Source organism: Culicoides brevitarsis, chromosome 1 (assembly GCF_036172545.1).
Source record: "Culicoides brevitarsis isolate CSIRO-B50_1 chromosome 1, AGI_CSIRO_Cbre_v1, whole genome shotgun sequence".
NCBI lineage: Eukaryota > Metazoa > Arthropoda > Insecta > Diptera > Ceratopogonidae > Culicoides > Culicoides brevitarsis.
Window position 1 is genome coordinate 16,701,272 of NC_087085.1, and position 20,342 is coordinate 16,721,613.

Below are 20,342 nucleotides of genomic sequence, written 5' to 3' on the forward strand. Positions count from 1 at the left end.
AATTATTCTATATGATAAGAAATTATTTTACATTTTACAAATTTAATTAAATATTATAAATTGGTCGGCTTTTCAGAAATTTGCCTTACTTACTTCAAGATTTCATAACTGAAAAATTCAAATTTAAAGACAATGCTTTGCTTTATTTTTCAAAAACAACGTTTTTTTTCATAAAATTTAAATAATAATTTATTTTTTTAATTTTTAATGAGGTTTTTTGGCTCAAAAACCTAAAACGCTATAAAAATTTTAAAAAAATTTTCTCTTAAATATTTCAAAATTTATCCAAATTTGTAAAAAAAATAAGTCCGATGCCCCATTTTAAGAGTCAAAAATAATTAAAAAACGATATAATTTTTCAAGAAATTTTCAAAAATTAAAAAAAAATATTTTTAGAATTTTTATCGACATTTGTTTAATATGAATTTTCTTCTATAGAAAATAATTTTCATGAAATGGTTGACCTTTTTTTTAATTTTTTGAAAATTATTTTTAAGAAATTATTATTTTATATTTAAAGTATTTCAAATTAAAATTACAAATCTCAAAGAAAATAATTAAAAATATTTCAAAACTTTTTTATATTTTACGTATTTTAATTTTCAAATTTTAAACCTTATTTTTGATTTTCATTTGGAGCTTAAATTCAATAAAAACAAACAAAAATCACTTTTAATATCAATTTTTATTTTAAATTCATCAAATAATTATTTTTTTTTTCTTAACAATTATTTTTATTCAAATTCTTAAAAGGTTAAATTATGAAAAATAGCTGAAGATCGAACTATAAAACTAGAGTAAAATTATCTCGTAAACCTACTTAGAAGTTATTTAAACGAGTTGACAATCATAAAATTTAGCTATTTTCCTTAAAATCTAACTTTCATGAGCTAACAGTATATAATAAACTTTTTTTTTATATTTATCACACGAAATGAAAACTCATTTCTAGGCAATTTTCTTAAATATTTTGGAAACATTCTATTAATTTTTTTTTTTGTAAATACCAACAATTTGAGTCTCATAAATTTTTTTTATTAATTTTTTTATAAATCTAAAATTGAATTTCTATCAGTACCGAACGATATAAGTTTTATTAATTCTTTTGTATTCTTAAAAATATTTTTTTTACAATCTACAATTGGCTCCCTACGTACGTACAAAAGAAATCCTTCTTCAAATGCAAAAGTTTCAGTTCTGTTTATTAAAAAATATTTAAATATTTCAGATCTGCGAGAAGAAACTACTTTTCCTGTTCGACCAAATTTTTATCACTTTCGGTTGAGCTGTTCGACGTATCCAGAATCTTGCATTTCTTGAGTTCATCGGCGATTTTGCGTTCGAGCGACGGTGATGGCGTGCCCGTTGACGGGGTTTTTGATGAACTGGGTGACGAGGAAGAGGTTGATGGGAGATCTAAGGTGGTTGTATCGGTGATGGATGAGATGTTGTTGGGTGTCATGCCGTCGGGCATCATGATATGTTGCGTTGGAATTGGCGGCGCGGGCGTTGAAGGAGGTCCAGCTTCCTTTGTGGGACTCGTGTCGGAGAGACGATGATAGTGCGGCTTGTATGACGTCGTTGGTCGATGGTAATCCAAGTGATCGTATTCCATTTCTGTGAATTTAATGAGAAAATTAATTTTTTTAATTTTTTTTTTGAAATTTTGCAGATAAAACAAGGGACACAGGAAGAAAACATCAAAATATGGCGTTACCTTGATGCTTTTTCTCCCATTTTTTGCTTAAACATTCACTTTTGTGAGAGCAATTGAACAAAAAATTTCATTTTAAAAAGCTTTTTTACGATTTCTATTAAGAAATCTCGACCTACCTGCTTGATATCCCTCCTTTTGCTTGATCTCATCATACACGTGATCCTTTACAGCTTCATAAATGTTGGGATTTGTCATGTCTGCATTGAAATTCTTCATGCTCAAGTCATGCATGTAATCCATGTTATAAGTTGCAGCTAAAAAATATAAATTTCATTAAAATTCTATCAAAAAAAAAAAATAAAATTCAAAATCTCACCTCTACTACTCGCCACTGACGATCCATCATCATACCGATACCGATCGAGATTCGTGGGCTTTGGCGGAATCCTAATATTATTCAAATTATTGTGAATTATTCCATTTGAGCCATTCATCATCGGTTGTCCCTGACTTCCTCCGCTGCCTTGGAATTGATATACGGGATTGTCGAAATTGCCTGGTGGCGGTTCGCCTGACATGTAACTAACAACGTGATTCAGCTCAGCTTTCACACTTGCCACACGTCGTCTGTAGTAGAAAACGAGGAAGCAAACGGCACCGAAGGCGACAATAATGAAGAAGGCAACCCAGATTGTCGTGGCACTGGATTCTGTAAAAAAATAAAAATAAAATTTAATTAAAAATCTCAAGAAAATTAAAAAAAAATTGAAAAGTGCGAAATTTGAAAGTGAAAAAAATTATAAAAATCGATGCCAATGAGAAAAATCGACACACGAACAAAAAATTGGTGAATTTTTCAAAACCATGGTGAATTTTTTACAGAAAAAGCTACGTTCAGTTGAATACCTGGAGACGCCACACGCTTCAACGAATGAAATTTGTCCAGCATTGTTCGATTTGGGTTTGTGATTGATTGTGAATCGTTGTCTAAATTGAGCAAAGTTTGGTTTAAATTCAATTCAAGAGTTCCTGGCAGTTCTTGTGTTAAATTTCGTTCTTTTCCTTGACGTGAATTATTTTTTAAGTCAGAAGGCGATGAATTAGGAGCTTCTGATGTCGCAGAATTTGAAGTTTCAATGATTATTTCAGAAGTTGAGCCCTTAGGAATGTCAGTTGTTGATGAAATAGCTTCCGTTGAACTCTCGACATGAGTCATGGGAACTGTTGCAGACGAAATTTTTGATTCTTTATCAGTCGCAAAATTCGTTGAAGAGGAAATTGTGGTTGGCAATTCAATTTTGGTTGTTTCTTGATAACGAGAATCGTTTGTAATTGTAGTTTCAAAAGTCGTAAATTGATTTGAACTGTCTGTGACACTTCTAAATGTTGAAATTTGTCTCCCATCTGAGGTTGTTACTTCATTTTTACTCGAATTTTGATCTTTATCTGAATAATTTTTGCTTGAAATTGAAGAAATTTCATCATTTGAACTTGAAGTTGTTGGAAAAGAAGATGTTATTGCTTCATTTTTTGTAGTTTCATGCATTCCTAAAGTTGATGTTTCAATAAATTTCGATGTAAAATCCGATTTTGAGCTTGTTTGATCATAAACATCATCCGTCGTTTTGATATTTGTTGGAAAATCAGTTGCTGGAACTTCAATATTATTCTCAGTATTTGTTGTGAAAGTACTTTTAGTTGTAATTTCAACAGCAGATTTCTCTGAATTTGAATCTACATGATTTTCCATTGACGTAAATTGATCATTACTTGCTTCAGTAGCTTCTCGAGAAAAAGCTGATGTTGTACTTTCAAATAAATTTTCAGTATTAGTGACTTCTTGTGAATTTTTTGCATCATTTTTCTCATCATTGGTCTTTGAAACATCATTTTCAGTTGTAAAAACCTTAGTTGGACCTTCATCATAATAAGAAGTGGTTGTTTCAACATATTTTTTAGTTGAACTTCGAATGCCAAATTTCTCCAAATCTTTAAAAGTTGTCATTCCGCCAGGCACTTCCAATATAAAACTGCTTGTACTGATGAACTGCGTTGTAAAATCTGGAAAAGTTGTCATTTTCTCAAAAGATCGTTCAGTTTCTTGATATGAGCCATCCAGAATTGAAAGAATCGTTGTCATCAAGTTCGATCCTGTCTCAGAGGAAGTCGCATCTTTTTCAATCATCACTGAAGTGGTTGATTTCTGAGTTGATGTCGGTAGATTAAGAGCTTTTTGGGTAGTCACAAATGTTTCTGCGTTAAAAGTTTCTGTTGTTGTTGATTTTTGATCGATTTTTTGTATAGGAGAAGTGAAAGTACTTGAAATTCCAGGAATTTTTGTCGTTGTTTCAGTTGAAATTGTAGATTCTGTTGAAGGAATTGTCATTTTTGTCGTTGTTGAATCAGAAAATTCTTCTTGAATAGATTCGGTTGATGTTATTGGCTCAGTAAAAGCAATTTCAATGGGTCCATCGAAATTCAGTGGAGTTGTTTCCAATTTTTTTGAAGTGGTTTCTACATTCGAACTCATAGTTGTTCCAAAATCTTCATTTTTATCAGCATTTGGATCATTTTGATCAATTTTCGTATTATTTTTATCAACTTTCGTGTCATTTTGATCAACTTTTGTGTCATTTTTATCCGTTCGACTTGAATTTCTTGGTTTTAAATCAATTTTTATTTCCGTTGTCACTTCTGTAACTGTCACAACTGGCGGAGGTTCACATTTATTCACATTATCATGAAGACAAATCGGAGCAAATGTAAAAATTTCATCTTTTTGTTTGGGTTTTTTCTTTCCTTTCTTCTTTGGAGGATCATCACTTCGTTGTCGAAGCATTGAATCAGGAATTGAATTATCATTTTTACTTGTTTCATTAAATTTATCTTGAATATCTTTAAAATTTGTTAGAAATTTTTATGTTAGTATCCTTTACCAGCCTTAATTTTATTAAAAATTGGCTTAAATTTCAAAAAATAATTTACCTTGAGGAGCAGATCCTCTTGCGCCAGCTAAAATATCACAATTTGGTCCCTCATAACCGCTCTTGCAAGCACATCCACGTACGGGATGACATACTTGGTTGTTCCCACACTCACAGCTTTCCATACAATGATGCCCGTAAAAGCCCTCAGGACAAACTATTTGAAAATTTTATTTTATTTTTCATCAAAAACGAATTTTTAAAGAAAAATCTCACCATCATCACAATTATTCCCAAGATATCCAGGAGCACAAGCACAAAATCCGTCATTTTTACGACATTTTGCTCCATTTCGACATTTACATTCCAAAGCGCAATTCTGTCCATACATTCCATCGGGACAAGGCTCTGTACAATTGGCTCCCGTAAATCCTGGAACGCAATTACAACTGCCCGTGATATGATGACACTCGCCACTATTCTTACATTGACACTTATTCGAGCAATTTGGTCCATAAGTGCCTGCGGGACATGCATGTTCGCACGTTAGACCGATGTAACCCGGTTTACATGTGTGATCGCCAGTTACGTGATCGCAAATTTTGTTGCCATAAATTAAATCGGGACACTTTTCCTTGCAATTATTGCCGAAATATCCTTCGGGGCATGGCTCGGAACAGTCTGAGCCAGTCCATCCACGGGAGCAAATACATTTTCCGGTTTCTGGATCGCATGAAGAGTTGTTCTTGCAAACGCAGAACTTCTCACATTGTTCGCCATAACGTCCCAGAGGACATTGACTCTCGCAACGGATGCCTGAAAGTAGAGAAAATTGAATTAATAAGAAGAAAAAAATATTTTTTCGATAATTTTGAGCTACGAAACTATTCCTACCTCCCCAATTTGTCTTGCAATGACATTTGCCAGTCATCGCGTCACATGCATGCGTATTTTTAAAGTCACAGTCGCATTCCATCGAACAATTTTGTCCGAAAGTACGTCCATCACATTTCTTCTCACACTTTTCGCCAGTCCAGCCAGGGCCACACGTGCATTGCCCTTTTTTTAAATAAATAAAAATAAATTTTACAACATCAATTTCTACTTTAAGGTTGCTTCAAATGTTACTCAATTATAATAATTTAATTTTTTATTCTAAAATTATTCAAAAATCTCCTAAAATTGACTAAAGTTATCGTTTTTACTGAATTCAAAGCACATTTTACTAAATTCTTAGAAATAATATTTTTTTAAATTTAAATTTAAATGATCAATTAAATTTTTCTTTAAATTTAAATTTTTTAAACTAAAAAAAATCGCAAAAAAAATATTTAAATTTTTTAAAATTATTTTTTTGTGAATTTTAGTGATTTTTTTTAATTTTTTTTTTTTAATTTAACTTTTTTTTATCTACTTTAATTTTTTTCAAATTTTTAATTAAATTAAAAAAAAACATAAAACAAGAAAACCAAAAAATAATATTTTAAGAAGGACATTTTTAAAAAAATCTCATTTTGGTAATTTTTTATAAATTTTTTGAGTTTCATTTGAAGCAAATTAACTAAAAAATATTTTGAAAAAAAAATTATAAGTACCAGTTGTGGGATTGCATGCACCATTATTGAAACAACTACAAGTCTCATTGCAATTCATTCCGTAGCGTTTTTGATCGCAAGGACGATCACATTTGAGTCCCTGCCATCCCTTGCTGCAAATACATTGCCCAGTTTCCGGATGGCATTCGGCGCCATTTTGACAATCACATTTAGACTTGCAATCTTGTCCGTACGTTCCATTCGAACAAGGCTCCTCGCAACTTTTTCCTTGGAAGCCTGGAGAGCAAAGACACGTTCCATCGATGGCGGAACATTGCGCGTTATTTTTGCAATCGCACTGCGACGCACATCGACTACCGAACGTCAAAAAGGGACACGGACGATCACAATAGTCTGAGGACCAACCAGGCTTACACGAACACTGCCCAGTCCAGGGATGACACCTTTTTAGTAAAATAACAAAAATAAAATTAAACAAAAAATTTCATGCAAAAATTAAACAAAAAAAATCATGCAAAACATACATTTCGGTATTGAGCTCGTTACATTCACAGGTCTTTTTACAGTTTTCGCCATACAAGTTGGGAGCACACATGCGTTCGGAACAATCGAGACCCACCCAGCCCTTGTCGCAGACACAAAATCCGTTCGTAATGTCGCACGTGGCGCCATTTTTGCAACGACACGTCTCCGTGCAATTCAGTCCGAACATGTTATGGGGACACGAATCGAGGCACTTGTTGCCCGTATATCCGGGCGCACAAAGACACTCGCCCGTAATATGATGACAACTGCCATTATTGAAGCACTCACACAATTTGGAGCAATTTTCGCCGTATGTTCCGGACACACAACGATTTGCGCAAACAGTTCCTGTCCATCCTGGCGTGCAAATACATTCACCGGTTTCGGGATGACAATTTGCTCCGTTCTGACAACGACATTTGGCTTGACAATTTTCGCCATGCGTGCCTGGATCACAAGTTTCCTCACATCTAAAAGATAAAAATTAATAATTTTTTATTAAAATCTTTGAAAACAGGTTTCTTACAATGATCCGGTCCATCCTTTGGCGCACGTACATTCTCCAGTTTCAAAGTTGCAAGTTCCTCCGTTCTTGCATTGACATTGTTCGAGGCAATTTTGTCCGTATTTGCCTTCGGGACACTTTTCGTCGCATTTTTCGCCCATAAAACCGGCGGCACAACGACACGTACCGTCGAATGGATCACAAGGACTTCCATTGCAGTCACATTTTTTGCTGCATTCTGGGCCCCAACGACGTTTAGGACATTCTACAAGAGAAAAATTGAATTAAAATTGGAGTTTTTATTAAAAGCGACTCAAAATGAAACTCAAAAATAATTTCCGAGGCCTAAATTTTAAATTTAAAAAACTATTGAGAGAAGAAAAGTTCATCAAAATACAAAATTATAACTAAATTATGTCTTAAAGGTATTTTTAACAATTTTTAGAAAATTTTCAAATTTTAAAATTTATTCGTAAATTTATAAAATCGAAATAATTAAAATTAATAAAAATTTTTATTTGTTAATTTTTAATTTTTTTCGTATTTTTTAATTTAAAAATTTTTGATCGTTTTTTTTAATTAAATTTTTTAATTTTAACGAGGAAAAATCAAAATATTTAAATTAAATTATTTTATTTAATTAAAAATTCGATCAATTTTTTTTAAATTTAGAAAAAAAAATATTTTAAAAATTTTAATTTATTTTTATGACAATTTTACATAAAAAATTAAAAAAATATTTATTTCAAATAATCATAACAATTTACAAATTTTACTGAATTTCTGAAAAAAAAAATTAAAAAAAAATTTTTTTTTCAAAATTTCTTGTTAAAAACTTCTTTTTAATTTTTTACGAGCTTTTGTATGGAATTTTCATTGAATATCTTCCTTATATTAAAATATTTTTGAAATTTTTCTTGAGTTTCATTTTCAGTAACATAAAAAAAACTTCATAAATACTCACTAATATCACACGCTGGCCCTCCATATCCAGCCTCGCATTTACACTGATCCGGCGCCAAACACTCGCCATACTTACACCCTTGCGTACAAACCGGAAGACAACGATCGCCCGCCAAATTTTTCCCGTAACCTTCACAACAATCTTTTTCAACCCGTTGCTTGTTAATTTGCTGCGTTTTATTCACGGTGCGGAATTTAATTTCGTATTTGGTGCATCGCGGAGGAATATTGGCGCACCAAACTGTTTTCCGTTCTTGATATGGCTTTCGTTCTGTGACAATTACTTCTACGGTGAATTCTACCAGTTTTTTGCAAACATTTGGTCCCGTGAGTTCGTCTTCGTCGATCGACTGAACTTCGCTGGTGGGCGTGACTAGTACGACATGCCAGACACTCAGAAGAGTGACGATTGACAGTAATCTTATCAGCATTTTCGGATGATTTCGATACAAAAACGATAAATGTGTTCACTATTTGCTAAAATTTTAGGACTTTTATCAGTTCATTCTTCTTCTTTTCATTGTATTTTGTGGTTGGTGTGCATCAAAGTGCCTTATCTTATCGCCAATCTTTACACCTTACGACGTAAATCAAACTGGAATCCGCTGAAAAAAGAAGAAAGATAAGAAAAATTAATAAAAAATATTTTTTTCAACTGAAAGAAAGTAACTTTGAATTAAAATGAGGCATGAATCATCAATCAAACCGCGTCGCTGATAAACAAATCTTTCAATTTACAAAGTTCAACGATGATGCATTCAAAGAAATCTTAAATGACCCTCCACGAGACGATAATACGACATTTGTTTCTTCGGAGAAAAAATTTGCGATAAGTTCAGAAAAACAAACAATAGTGAGAATTTCAAATTTTAATGACTTTGCCGTAAATTTTGTCATTTATCGCAGCCAGCTTGACGTCTTTTATTGTTATTTTTTCCATTATTTTACGAAAAGCAACATTCAATTACCGCATTTGATGATTATGATGATTAAAAAAGTGAATCAACAATTGTTTTTTTGTGCCATAATGAAAGCGGGACCTTGCGTGATGTTAAATGTGTGACGACGTCACTTACTCTAATAACGATCTTCGACACAGGAAAATGTTTTAAAAAGAATCATTTACGTCGAACTTGATCCAAATTTGATGGAGACGACTGGTTTATCAGTAAAATTGAAATAAAATTTGCATCGATAGCAGCAAGTAAGTAAAAATAAATTACATCAAATTATAATTGAAGCTTTAGTAATGCATTCAATATATTTAAATTGTTGCGTTGAAAAGTTTTCTTACACAATTTTGTATTTTCCATACAACGCGAGTGAAAATTAAAATTATTTTTTGCACTAATTTATTTTTGTTCGAAGATTTTTTGTTTGAATTCCGCACTTTTTATTTATTATTCAATTTATTTATTTTTTTTCACACATAAAAAATTCATTTGTGAGCGAAATATGTTTACTTGACTGTTGAGTATAACCGGCTTATTTAAACTAAATAAATATGAGAAGAAAGAAAGTCAAGTGAGCGAATTTTAATTTTTATTTGTATGAGTGAAAAAATTTTCTCTCACTTTTTAATTTTTTTTTTCTAATTTATATTTAATTTTAAATTTAAAGATTATTATTTTTTTATATAAATATTTAAATATTTTTTATTTAAAAAATTCAAAGAGGATTTTCAAAATTTTATTTTTTTATTGTTAGAAAAAATATATATTAGAAAAATTAAATTAAAGTTTTCGAGAAAAATTATTGAAATATATTTTTGTGAAAAAAAATAAAAATAATTTTTAAATATTTTTTAAATTAAAATATTATATTTTTAAATAAAATAATTTTTTATTAAAATATTTTAAAAAAATTAAATAAATTAATTAAAAATTTAAATAAATTAAATTAAAATAGTTAAATTAAATTAAATAAAACTATTTTTAAATTAAGGCTTGTTTAATTAATTTTAAAAAAAAAAATAAATTAATTTTTTTTAAAAATTTAAAAAATAAAAAAAAAAAAAAATAATTAAATTAAATTTAAAAAAAAAATTAAAAATTAAAAAAAAAATATTTTAATTTAAAATAAAATATTTTTCAAATGAGACACTCTATTTTAAAAAAATATATATTTCTCTCTCTCTCTCTTTCCGACAACAAGTCAGTCTGACGAGTGTTTATAATAAATTATTTAAATAAAATATTCATATACTCTACTTCTTCTTCTTCTTCCTCAACGCAACAAACACAAAGAAAACGTAAGTTAATGCAAAAATTCAAACAAAACAAACCAAAACAACAATAAAAATATCTTTTTTAAGAGAGTTCTTTATTTGTACGTTACTCGTAAATCGCGACTTCTGTGACTGATCATATGTTAAATAAGTGTAGGTTGTACTACTTGATCATTTTTTTGTTTGTTATTGTCTGTGTGAGTTCGAGTTCGCATTCTACGTAAATACTTATAAATTAATAATACGACACACAAATTTTATTGCCTACGATTTTTATTTGTTTCCTATATCCAGCGAAATTTAACAGAGAAATGTTTTAAAGAAAAAGTTCGCGATCTCTTGTTTTCACCAAAAATTCATCGAATATTTTTTTTGAGTAGGAATTAATTTTTTGCAAGAAAGAGAACAATTTTAACCGGTTTTCATGCGTTAAAGAAAGTAAAGGTAAAAATTTGAGTAAACAACCCAAAATAAAAGAATGACCTAAGCACGTCTTTCTCTCTTTTGAATTAATTGAAGCACAAGAAAATGATCATTTTTTGATTGTTTTGGGTCTCTTTGCGCTGATATCAATCAAAAATGATAATCATCCTTTTAGTGTATTAACGCTAATGTGAGTTTTTATATCGAATTAAGGTTAATATCAACTAACATGAACTGCGTTGTGAATTATTATCGTTAGAAATTTATCCACGTAATACTACCATTTGCGGTTAAATAAACAAAACAAACCGGACAGGTTTCTCTGAATGATTCTCGGAGTAACGATAGACAAGTGTGTGATACATGTTCGATGTTTATTAAAAATGTATGACTATAATTTTGTCTAATGACATATTTCGTAAAGTTTTTTTTCCTGTGAAATAGTGTTGAGGTGTGTGCGAACAATCGATTTTTGATGAAAATGTTTTAGGTTAATGTAAAAGGTGTTGAAAGTGACATGAAAATGACAGGACTGCAAAAACTTAAGACTTAATTAAAAACTTAAGGACTTAATTAATAACATAAAGACTTAAATTTGACTTAAAATATTGAAATTTGAGTAAAATAATCTAAAATTAAGCTTAATTTAAGTTTAAAAATAAGCCAAAATCTAATTATTTTATGGCTTTTTGAAGACATTTCAGGAAAAAATATAATTTTTTAAAATCTTTTAAATAAAATTAAAAAATAAGTTATTTTAACTTAACTTAAGTCGAATTTATTTTTTAAAAAAATTATATTTTTTGCCCAAAATTTGGTTAAAATCCATAATTTAATTTTGACTTATTCTTTAACTTAGTTAAAGCTTTAATTGAAAATTTTTATATTATTTTATTTAAATTTGAATATTTTAAGTCAAGTTTAAGTCTTTAAATAAAGCTTAAGTCAATTTTTTTTATTTAAAAATTTTTGCAGCCCTAAAAAATTGTAAAATTCAGACAATTATCATATTTTTTCCACAATTTATGATATTTTTTGCAATTTATCAAGAAAATAAATTTAAATTGTGAAACATCTGTTGGATCAACATGTCTCATTAGCATGCGTTCAAAAGCAAAAACTGAACACAAAAATAGAACAAGATTAGATTAAAGTTCTTGTTCTTATTTTAAACGCAATTATTGTGTCTCCACATGTTTTTGCAGCTTCTTTCTTCTATTAATACATTTTTATTAATGTCTCTGAAGAACAAAAAACGCGTCGAAATGAGATAAAAGTCGCCTTTTTATGACTAAGTGTCTCGAAAATGCCATCCAACCTGAACAAATAACCTGTCAATGTACTTTGATCTCTAAATTAATTTCCTCGTGAGTCGATTGACTTCATTATTTAATGTCTGGTTAGCACTTTTTCATTTTTTTTCTTGATTTTTGCAATTACTTTCACATACGTCGTTCATGTGAATCAGAATCTAACGCGGTGTGCTAATTAAATTATCTACAAAGAAAAATGATACTTAGCTAATTATAATAATAAAGACCTCTTTCCATAATTTTTTTCTTCTTTTTTATACACAGAACAGCAGCTGAACTGATGATTCAATAAAAATGTGTGAAAAACTGTCAACAAACCACTCGTGCCTGGTACGAAGTAGAAAATTGATCTGTTCAAAGAAGGTGACGATGGAGAACATTCTTCGCCTTTTAATTTAAATATCAATTCTTTCAATGGCTTCACGTAAAGTGCGAAGGATGGAATAGTAAAACGGTCATTGTCTTGTAAAGAAACCGAAACAAGGTAAAAAAGAAACTTTTTACACGTTATGAATTCTTAATAAGTGCGATTACTCTCTTTTTCTATTTTTTGTACGTTAAACACGCTTTCATCCACTCGACTTTGTCACAAAACGATACGTATCTAATTACACACAATGCAATGACAAGCGAAATAAAAAATTTCATATTGTTCACTTTTTTTTTTAGCTCGAGCTCGATTAAAAAAAAAATATTTTCAGCGATAATAATTTTAGCTTAGTATTTTCAATGGAAGAGAATAAATTTTTTTTAATGAGTATAATTTAGGACCATAGTTGCTTTGAAATACACTCGACCTTGATAATGAAATTTGTATTATCAGAATATTCATTTTAGTCTCAATGGTGGGAAAAAGTCTAATTATTATCAGTTCATTGACAAAAACTTAGACAATAAATATTTTGTTTTAATTTGAATTTTTAAATTTTAAGTTTTAAAGTTGAGATAATGGTATGATGACATTAAAGTAATAAAAATTTGTTGTTTTTAGTATCAATCAACAGTTTTTCTGGTCCATTGATGATAATATTTTATGTAAATATTGCGCAAATAGACTAAGACCACAAATCAAAAATGTGTTTTATTTGGTTTCTTTCATTAATTTTTTTTTTGTATATTACAAATATTTTAAATTTGTTTCAAATGTTAAAAAATTAAATATTATTAAATAAAATAGACACTAAGTAATTAATTTTTATATAAATTTATTTTTAATAAATAAAATAAATAAATAATTTTTGAATTCCTTTTTCTAAAAGCTTTTAAATCTTTATTAAAAATTTTTTAAGTGTCTTAAAAAAAAATTCTGTAAAAATAAATTTTTCAAGTCTTTAAAATCCAAAATTGATTTGAGTCCAATAAATAAAATTTTTGCACTCGCAATTTGATGACTTAAACTAAATGTAATTTAAAAAACAGTTATGGAGATTAGAATTTAAATCTAATCGTACAAATAAAAAAACCTGAACCGGAGAAAACATTTTTTTTAAAATTTAGATGATTACTTTAAAAAATTAAAATCAAAAATTTACTGGAAAAAAAATTATATAAAATTTTTTTTTTTTTTAATTTCCTTTTTTTTTTTTTTAATTTTTAATCTTAATATAATTTAATTTTTCAGTCAATTTTATTAATTAACAATATGAGTATTTTTTTTTTCATTTTTTTGCGAAAATCGTTAAAATATATTCAATTGTTATTTCAACTTAATTTTATAATTTCTGCTTATTTTTTGCTCAATTCCATCTCAACTTAAATTTATTTCAAAACAATAAAAATCGTTCCATGTGATGATTTATAAGTTTTTTGTTTTGTTTCATTGACCAAGAACGATATCAACAAAAAAAATTAATGATCAATTAAAGAAACATTCATCCAAAAAATTGGCAATTTATGTAACATAACAAATAAATTTCTTACAAAAAATTTATATAATTTAACGTATTACCGAAAAAAAACATAAATAATGACATAGTTTTCGTAGGCGTTAGAGATATGTACTTGTTATAGAAAAAAATCGTCATCGCATGTGTTTTATTTTGCAACTAAAAATTTACTGGAACTAATTTGCGGTTTCATATTTTTGAATAACAAAAAACAGCATTGAAAAAAAAACATAAACAAGTTGGTTAAAAAGATAAGCATTTTTTGTTGTTTATTAAAAAATATGTAAACAAAAATTTATTTACATTGAATAAAAAGGTTCTGCATTGAAATTAGTTCAAGACTATCAGGAATAAGGAAATAATGCAACCTGATACTTTTTTTTAATAAATAAATTATTTTTTCATTAATTTACCTTTTTTAAATAAACATTGTTGATAGTTCGCAGTAACTTGATCCAATTATGTGTCTGATAAATTATTCCTAATGACCTACTTCCAAACAAACTATGCCACTAATGACACATAACAGTGTCACATTTCAGCATTTGTGGTACTGTGCCATCGATAAATTATTAAACATGTTTATTTTTGTTTCTCATTTTATTTAAAAATAATTTTTATTCGAATCGTTCTTTGTACTCTTGCAGTTGCATTCCACATTGCAATCAATAAAATTGATTTGTAGACAGGAAACTACAATGTATTATTTTGCGAATTCTGCATTTTGTTTACGAAACACAATAAAATAAGCATCTGACAGTGAAATGTTTTTGTGAAAAGTGTTGCACTTGATTAACCTTTCAGAAAAAGTTTTTCAAAAATAATAAAAGCAAGTGCAATGAACTGTCAGAGTTCTATATTTATCCGCATTATCAACTAAAACTTGCATTTCATGTTCAACTACTACTACTTTCATCGTTGTTGTTGTTATTATTACACAAAAGTAGTTTTATAACCTTTTAAATGAATTTTAATCATAACATAAAAGTTCACGGAAGTGTTGTTTGTAGCTGTGCGGCACATGTTGATTTTGAATTCTTGAGTGATTGACATAAACAAAAACTTTGTTAATAGAAGCGATGATTTTTTTCTTTCTAACTGAAATTGTTTTAAATTGTGAAGTTTTATTAAGTTTTTTTTTTTGTATAAAAAAGTTAATGTTTTAGTCTAGACTTTAAAAAGGATAATTTATTAGAAATTTATTTTTAACTTTTTTTTAAAGATACGATTTTTTTCATATTTTCATGATTTTTAATTTTTTTAAAATTATTTCGTTTATTATTTATATTTTAATTTTATGTTGTTTCATTGTTTTTTGGTACTAATTAAAAATTCGAGAATTTCAGAATAATAAAATTATTTAAAAATTCTAATTTAAAAAAATAATATTATTAAATTGATTTATTTATTAATTTATTAAATAATAATATTGAAAAATAAATAAAATATGAAATGATGTATGTTTGTTATTGAAGTTTTTTTTAATTAATTATTTTTAATTAAAATATTATTTAATTATTAATTTTTTGCCGAAAAAATTTAATATTTTTTATTTATTATTTTTTTATTATTTTATTATTATTTTTATTTTATTTTATTTTTAATTTATTTATTATTTTGTTAAAAAAATTAATTTTTAAAAATTTGTAAAATTAAGTTAAATTCTAATTATTTTATTTTTTAATAATTCAAAAGCCGCAATTTTCGAGTAATAGAAATAAAATTTAATTTTTTTTCTTAACATCATTTTTTTGAAAATTTTTTAAATTAAATATAACTTTAATTACTTTATTATTTTTTTTATAAATAATAATTTAATGACTGAAAAAATTTTAATACAACAAAACTATAGGAACAATACTATAAGTCTAAGTAATAAGAAAGTACAATCAGGAAAATCAACTTTTATAAATTTCATTCATTCATGCGTTATTAAATAGAATAATGACAGATCTAAGCCCATACAAACTACCACAAACACATCACAATCTCAAGTGTGATCTGTACTTAATAAAATAAAATAATAACATATAAAGCTTCATATAGTGCACATCTCATTCATTGTCTGAAGGTCGTATGAATAATCCTGCAGTTCATTTATTTATTATAAAAGAGTGCAAATTTTGCGTGTAATATGCCAAAGCAACAAGTTACTAAAGTATATAATAATCATTTTTTATACATTTACACAGAAAATTGTTAGATTATTATTTTCATTATACATAGCAGCATCTCAATCAGCGCTACAATAATTTTTGCATGAATGAACTTTAATGTTGCAACGTTGTCGTACGCAAGTAACTATTGATCATTGTTGTTGTAGAAATGTTTATTTATTCAAAAACAATAAAATATTACGATGCAAATCTTTTAAATAATTATCGCATTGTCATGAAAGACAGGCGAGTTGATTTGAAACTGAAGGATTTTTAATAAAAACACAAATTAAAATTTTTTTTATAGTTTCTGAACGATTTGATGAGAAATTCACCAGATGGCCGTTGAAGTATGATTTAAATAGTTAAATCGATCGAATTCTCAGAAGTAATTGCATTGCTGATTCATGACCTGGAGAGAATTTAAGAATGCCGGAAGTCGTCAATAAGTGAATGAAGATCGTGCTCTATTGATTTCGGAACTTATCAATCAACGTGCAGACAAGAAATCGTCGCCAACCACGCGATCAATGTCAATATTTGCACAAAAAAAGCATCAAAACAAGTTTTTCAGGAGTGTGATTCATAGAATTTTGCGGTTTTAGCGGATTACATAATGAACACGAATAAAGACGATTAGTGAAATAAAAAAAAGTTGGCACTTAAAAAAAATATAAAATGTGCCTCTATGACAGAGAACAGACAAAATATTGTATTTTTTGTGGTGCTAATGATGAAGATTCTAAGCATCACCAGATGTTTGTATCGATAATTTCGGGTTTTTTGTTGGTCTTGTTGAATTTTTGTGTAAGTAGCCACTGTGCAACATGTTTATTTATTTATTTATCGGAACAAAAAAGTTCTGTTTGTAAGAAATTCCAAGAACTAATTAATAATTCGTTTGTCTCTTTCTGTTAAAGAACATAAATTGGACAATTGATGGCTTGTGCGTAGGACGTAATTGGAGGTAGGTAAGAAATTCATCGAATTTCTATGAGTTTTATTGTTAAAAATTTTTTGACAAATGTGCGAATGGTAAAAAACAACAAAAAATGTTGAATGGAAAATCCCTCAAATTTTTTTCACACACATCTGCTGAAGGCGTATCGATTGTGTGGGCAATTAAAAGGGGTAAGAATTTACATAATTTGATTAATTTATTACAAAATATTTTTTTTTTCTTATTTTTAGAATTTTTATGAAGTTATGTATAAATTATTAAGCTGAAGTCTTTGACCCGATTAAAAGGAATTCTTTAAGAAAATTCGGCTCAAAATTGGCTCAAAACATAGTTTATTTTTTCATCAGGCTCAAAATTGGCTCGCCAAAAATCTCTTCCAATTAATTCAAACCAAGCAAAAAATTTAAAGAATTCATAATTTTTGGACAACCACTAACTTAAATCAGCTCAAATATGATTTCTGTTAGCTGAAAATCTATTCCAATTAATTCAAACCAAGCAAAAACTTAAAAAAAAACAATGACAAATGTCTTAAATCCAAAAAATTTAAGCTCGCCACTAAAAGAAACGCTTTGAATTATGTTAAAAGTGCAATAAATGTGAATGTTTAATAGTATACCTTGCCCAAATCATCGAAAAATGGACCTAACATCAACAACAACACTACTTTTATTCCTCTAAAACTAAAATTCTCACAACAAATCGCCATGATAACGTCAAATCTTGATTTCATTCAAGCGAATCATTGCTCTCGTCCGGTCCATGCCGATAAATATGACTTGTATATGCCTTGTTTAGTCCAATGAATAGAACTCTCTCTTCATATCTCTCTCGTTCTTCATACAAAAAAAATAATAAAAATTCTAAAATGCGGGTGCCCAGACAAAATGTCACTTAATTGACTTCTGTTCAGCTCTGACTTGTGATGAAAGGGAGCGATTCTTCACAAAAAAATTGTAAAAATTGAAAATAATCAAGTTAATAACATAATAATAACTCAAAACGCAGCAACTCCACACAATAAAAAAAAAATAATATAAACATCTCTCAAGAATTTTTTATTGAAGACTGCATTTTAAACGTTTTCTGTGGAGTATTCATGCTGAAGGTAGTTTCAAGGGCATTAAAATAAATTTATGTCTCTACACAGCATCCTTGTACAGAAAAGAAAGAAACAATGTTGAGAAAAGTCATTGTCTACGTTTCATTTTGGAGAATTTTATCGTGGCATACATTATTAGTACTATTATGTTATGTAGTCAATTGCATTTCGTAAACAACAGACACATAAGTAAGCTTTAACTCAAAAAAAAAAAAAAATAAAATAAAACGAGAGAAGTAAAATGTTTACGTCACACATGTGATCGTTATTTCAGAGGGGAGTTCGACACAAAGGCAAATAAGGTTAAAATAGAGGTACCTCTGTCGTGATGCAACATGAGTTGCAACGCGTTTGATGTAGTAATCCCTAATTAGGTTTGTGTGCATTTAGAATGTTTCGAACTTTGTCTCGAACGAGAGTTGAATGAAATTTATTATTATCAATATTTACTAGATTTTTTTTTATCTCGAATTTTATATTGCATTTTTTTCTTTTTCTTATTTTTCCAATGTAATTTGTAATTTCTTATCAAAGAGCAAGTTTAATTGCTTTTTACTTACAAACTATTTTATTTGTTTTCTATGAAGATAAGAAACTTGCTTGATAAAAAAAATCATGTCTGGAGGCATAAAACCGACAAATTAATCCCATGAAGAATTTATGAGATTTTTTTTTTTTAAAGGAACACACAGAAAAAAAAATTTAATAATAAAAAATGCATTTGATTCATTTTAAAAAAAATATTTTTTTTTTTATAAAAAATCATAAATAAATAAAGGAGCCGATTCAGATTTTTTTTTCATTGATCAAGTCAACTAACGCACACAACGATAAAAACATAAATACTTATAAGAACAGGTTGTTGGTCAAAGTCTGTCACAAAACTCGTTTTTAATTACACAGACGTGTCTAACAAGGAAAATCCTGCAGCGAGAGTGTTGATGCAACTGATCAAAACTCGTAAACTAATAATAATGATAATAATGTTGTAATAATTTTTTTTTGATCTTTTAAACAGAAGCTGCATTCCCCTGTGCATTCCAATGAATTCTGTTTAGAAATATTTTTTTATCGATCGATTAGTAGACTAGACTACATGACTTTTCATTTTTTGTGACTGACCGACTCTCGTCTCTCTTAATTATTTATTAATTTGTTTATGTACAAAAACCTAATGGGAACGACCATGAGACAAAAATATAACAAATTTCCCGGAAAATCACATTCGCATGCACATTTCTACGCGCCGTCCGATGATGAAATAAGTGAATGACTACTTGGAAAGTACTTTTTTTGCCAATCTATGTAATAAATAATTTCTAACGGAAATTTCCTACGTGTCCCCTTTAACATTTAACTGTTCGTTCATTAAATTTAATGAATTATTCTTACCTTTTTGTATGAATATTTGATGGTTTTTGTGTAAAATATCCCTTTTTCTTTAAAATTTCTTTAATATTTATTGAATCTGTAAATTTTTTGAACTTTGTTGTTGATAAATAGTAACACTTTCGTACTTTCTTGTACTTTATTTATTTATTTTTTGCTATTTTTGTACACAGCTGTTGTTGTCAAGACACACAGCATTCGAATCTGAACTCAATTCACTTTTTAAGATTTCAGATTTTCTAGTTCTTTTTATTTCATTGAAAAATTTAAATAATTAATAACTAATACATGCACGATTTGTTTAGAGGCTTATTTCTTTGTATTTGTATTTTAATGACGAAATATTTCTTGTTTTTTTGTGCGTTTCTCGTATTTTTTTTATAATTTTCAATTATTTTTTTTACATATTTTGAAACCACTTTACTTTTGCACTTTTAGTTGCCCGAAAAAAAATTAATAATTAAGCGTTAATTTTTTAAAAATATGAACAAAAAAACCGTGACAAGATAAAAATAATTACAAGAACTACGAAATTTCACGTCCGTAATGTTCAACAACTTTATCTCGTTTGCGTTGAATAAACAGTTGATCTGCACCAGCATGCAAAAAAAATTCCTGCCCGCCCCAGAGCACATGGGCAGGTTTTTTTTGCATGCTGGTGCAGATCAGCTGTTTATCAATTTAATTCGTCTCAATTTGTCTTGCTCGAAATTGGGAAATATGGCAACCCTAATGCGTCCCAGAGACGAAAAAAT

General features: G+C 28.2%; 1 protein-coding gene across 3 annotated transcripts; it reads right to left on the minus strand.

The window, feature by feature from the left end:
• Positions 1 to 839: 839 nt before the first annotated feature.
• On the minus strand, positions 840 to 20,137 carry LOC134832142 (protein draper-like). Of its 3 annotated transcripts, none has more exons than XM_063846060.1 (11): positions 19,591 to 20,137; positions 8,132 to 8,735; positions 7,189 to 7,432; positions 6,662 to 7,132; positions 6,177 to 6,580; positions 5,476 to 5,640; positions 4,858 to 5,397; positions 4,643 to 4,798; positions 2,034 to 2,366; positions 1,834 to 1,971; positions 840 to 1,617 (listed from the first exon to the last, which is right to left on the minus strand). In XM_063846060.1, exons 2-11 carry the CDS (start codon positions 8,559 to 8,561, stop codon positions 1,244 to 1,246), a joined length of 3,255 nt encoding a protein of 1,084 aa, XP_063702130.1. In that variant the 5' UTR covers positions 8,562 to 8,735; positions 19,591 to 20,137; the 3' UTR covers positions 840 to 1,243. The 3 variants fall into 3 exon arrangements, with proteins under 3 accessions (XP_063702130.1, XP_063702137.1, XP_063702146.1); XM_063846067.1 differs by lacking the exon at positions 19,591 to 20,137 and adding an exon at positions 9,207 to 9,280; XM_063846076.1 differs by lacking the exons at positions 5,476 to 5,640; positions 6,177 to 6,580 and having other exon boundaries at positions 842 to 1,617; positions 6,951 to 7,132.
• Positions 20,138 to 20,342: the final 205 nt, after the last annotated feature.

Excerpts from the sequence above, each read along its gene's own strand:
- LOC134832142 (XM_063846060.1), bottom strand. The coding sequence starts at position 8,561 with ATGCTGATAAGATTACTGTCAATCGTCACTCTTCTGAGTGTCTGGCAT. Across the intron at positions 5,641-6,176 it reads TGCATGCAATCCCACAACTG|GGCAATGCACGTGTGGCCCT; the intron begins GTACTTATAATT and ends ATTTAAAAAAAG. Across the intron at positions 4,799-4,857 it reads TGGGAATAATTGTGATGATG|TTTGTCCTGAGGGCTTTTAC; the intron begins GTGAGATTTTTC and ends ATTTTCAAATAG.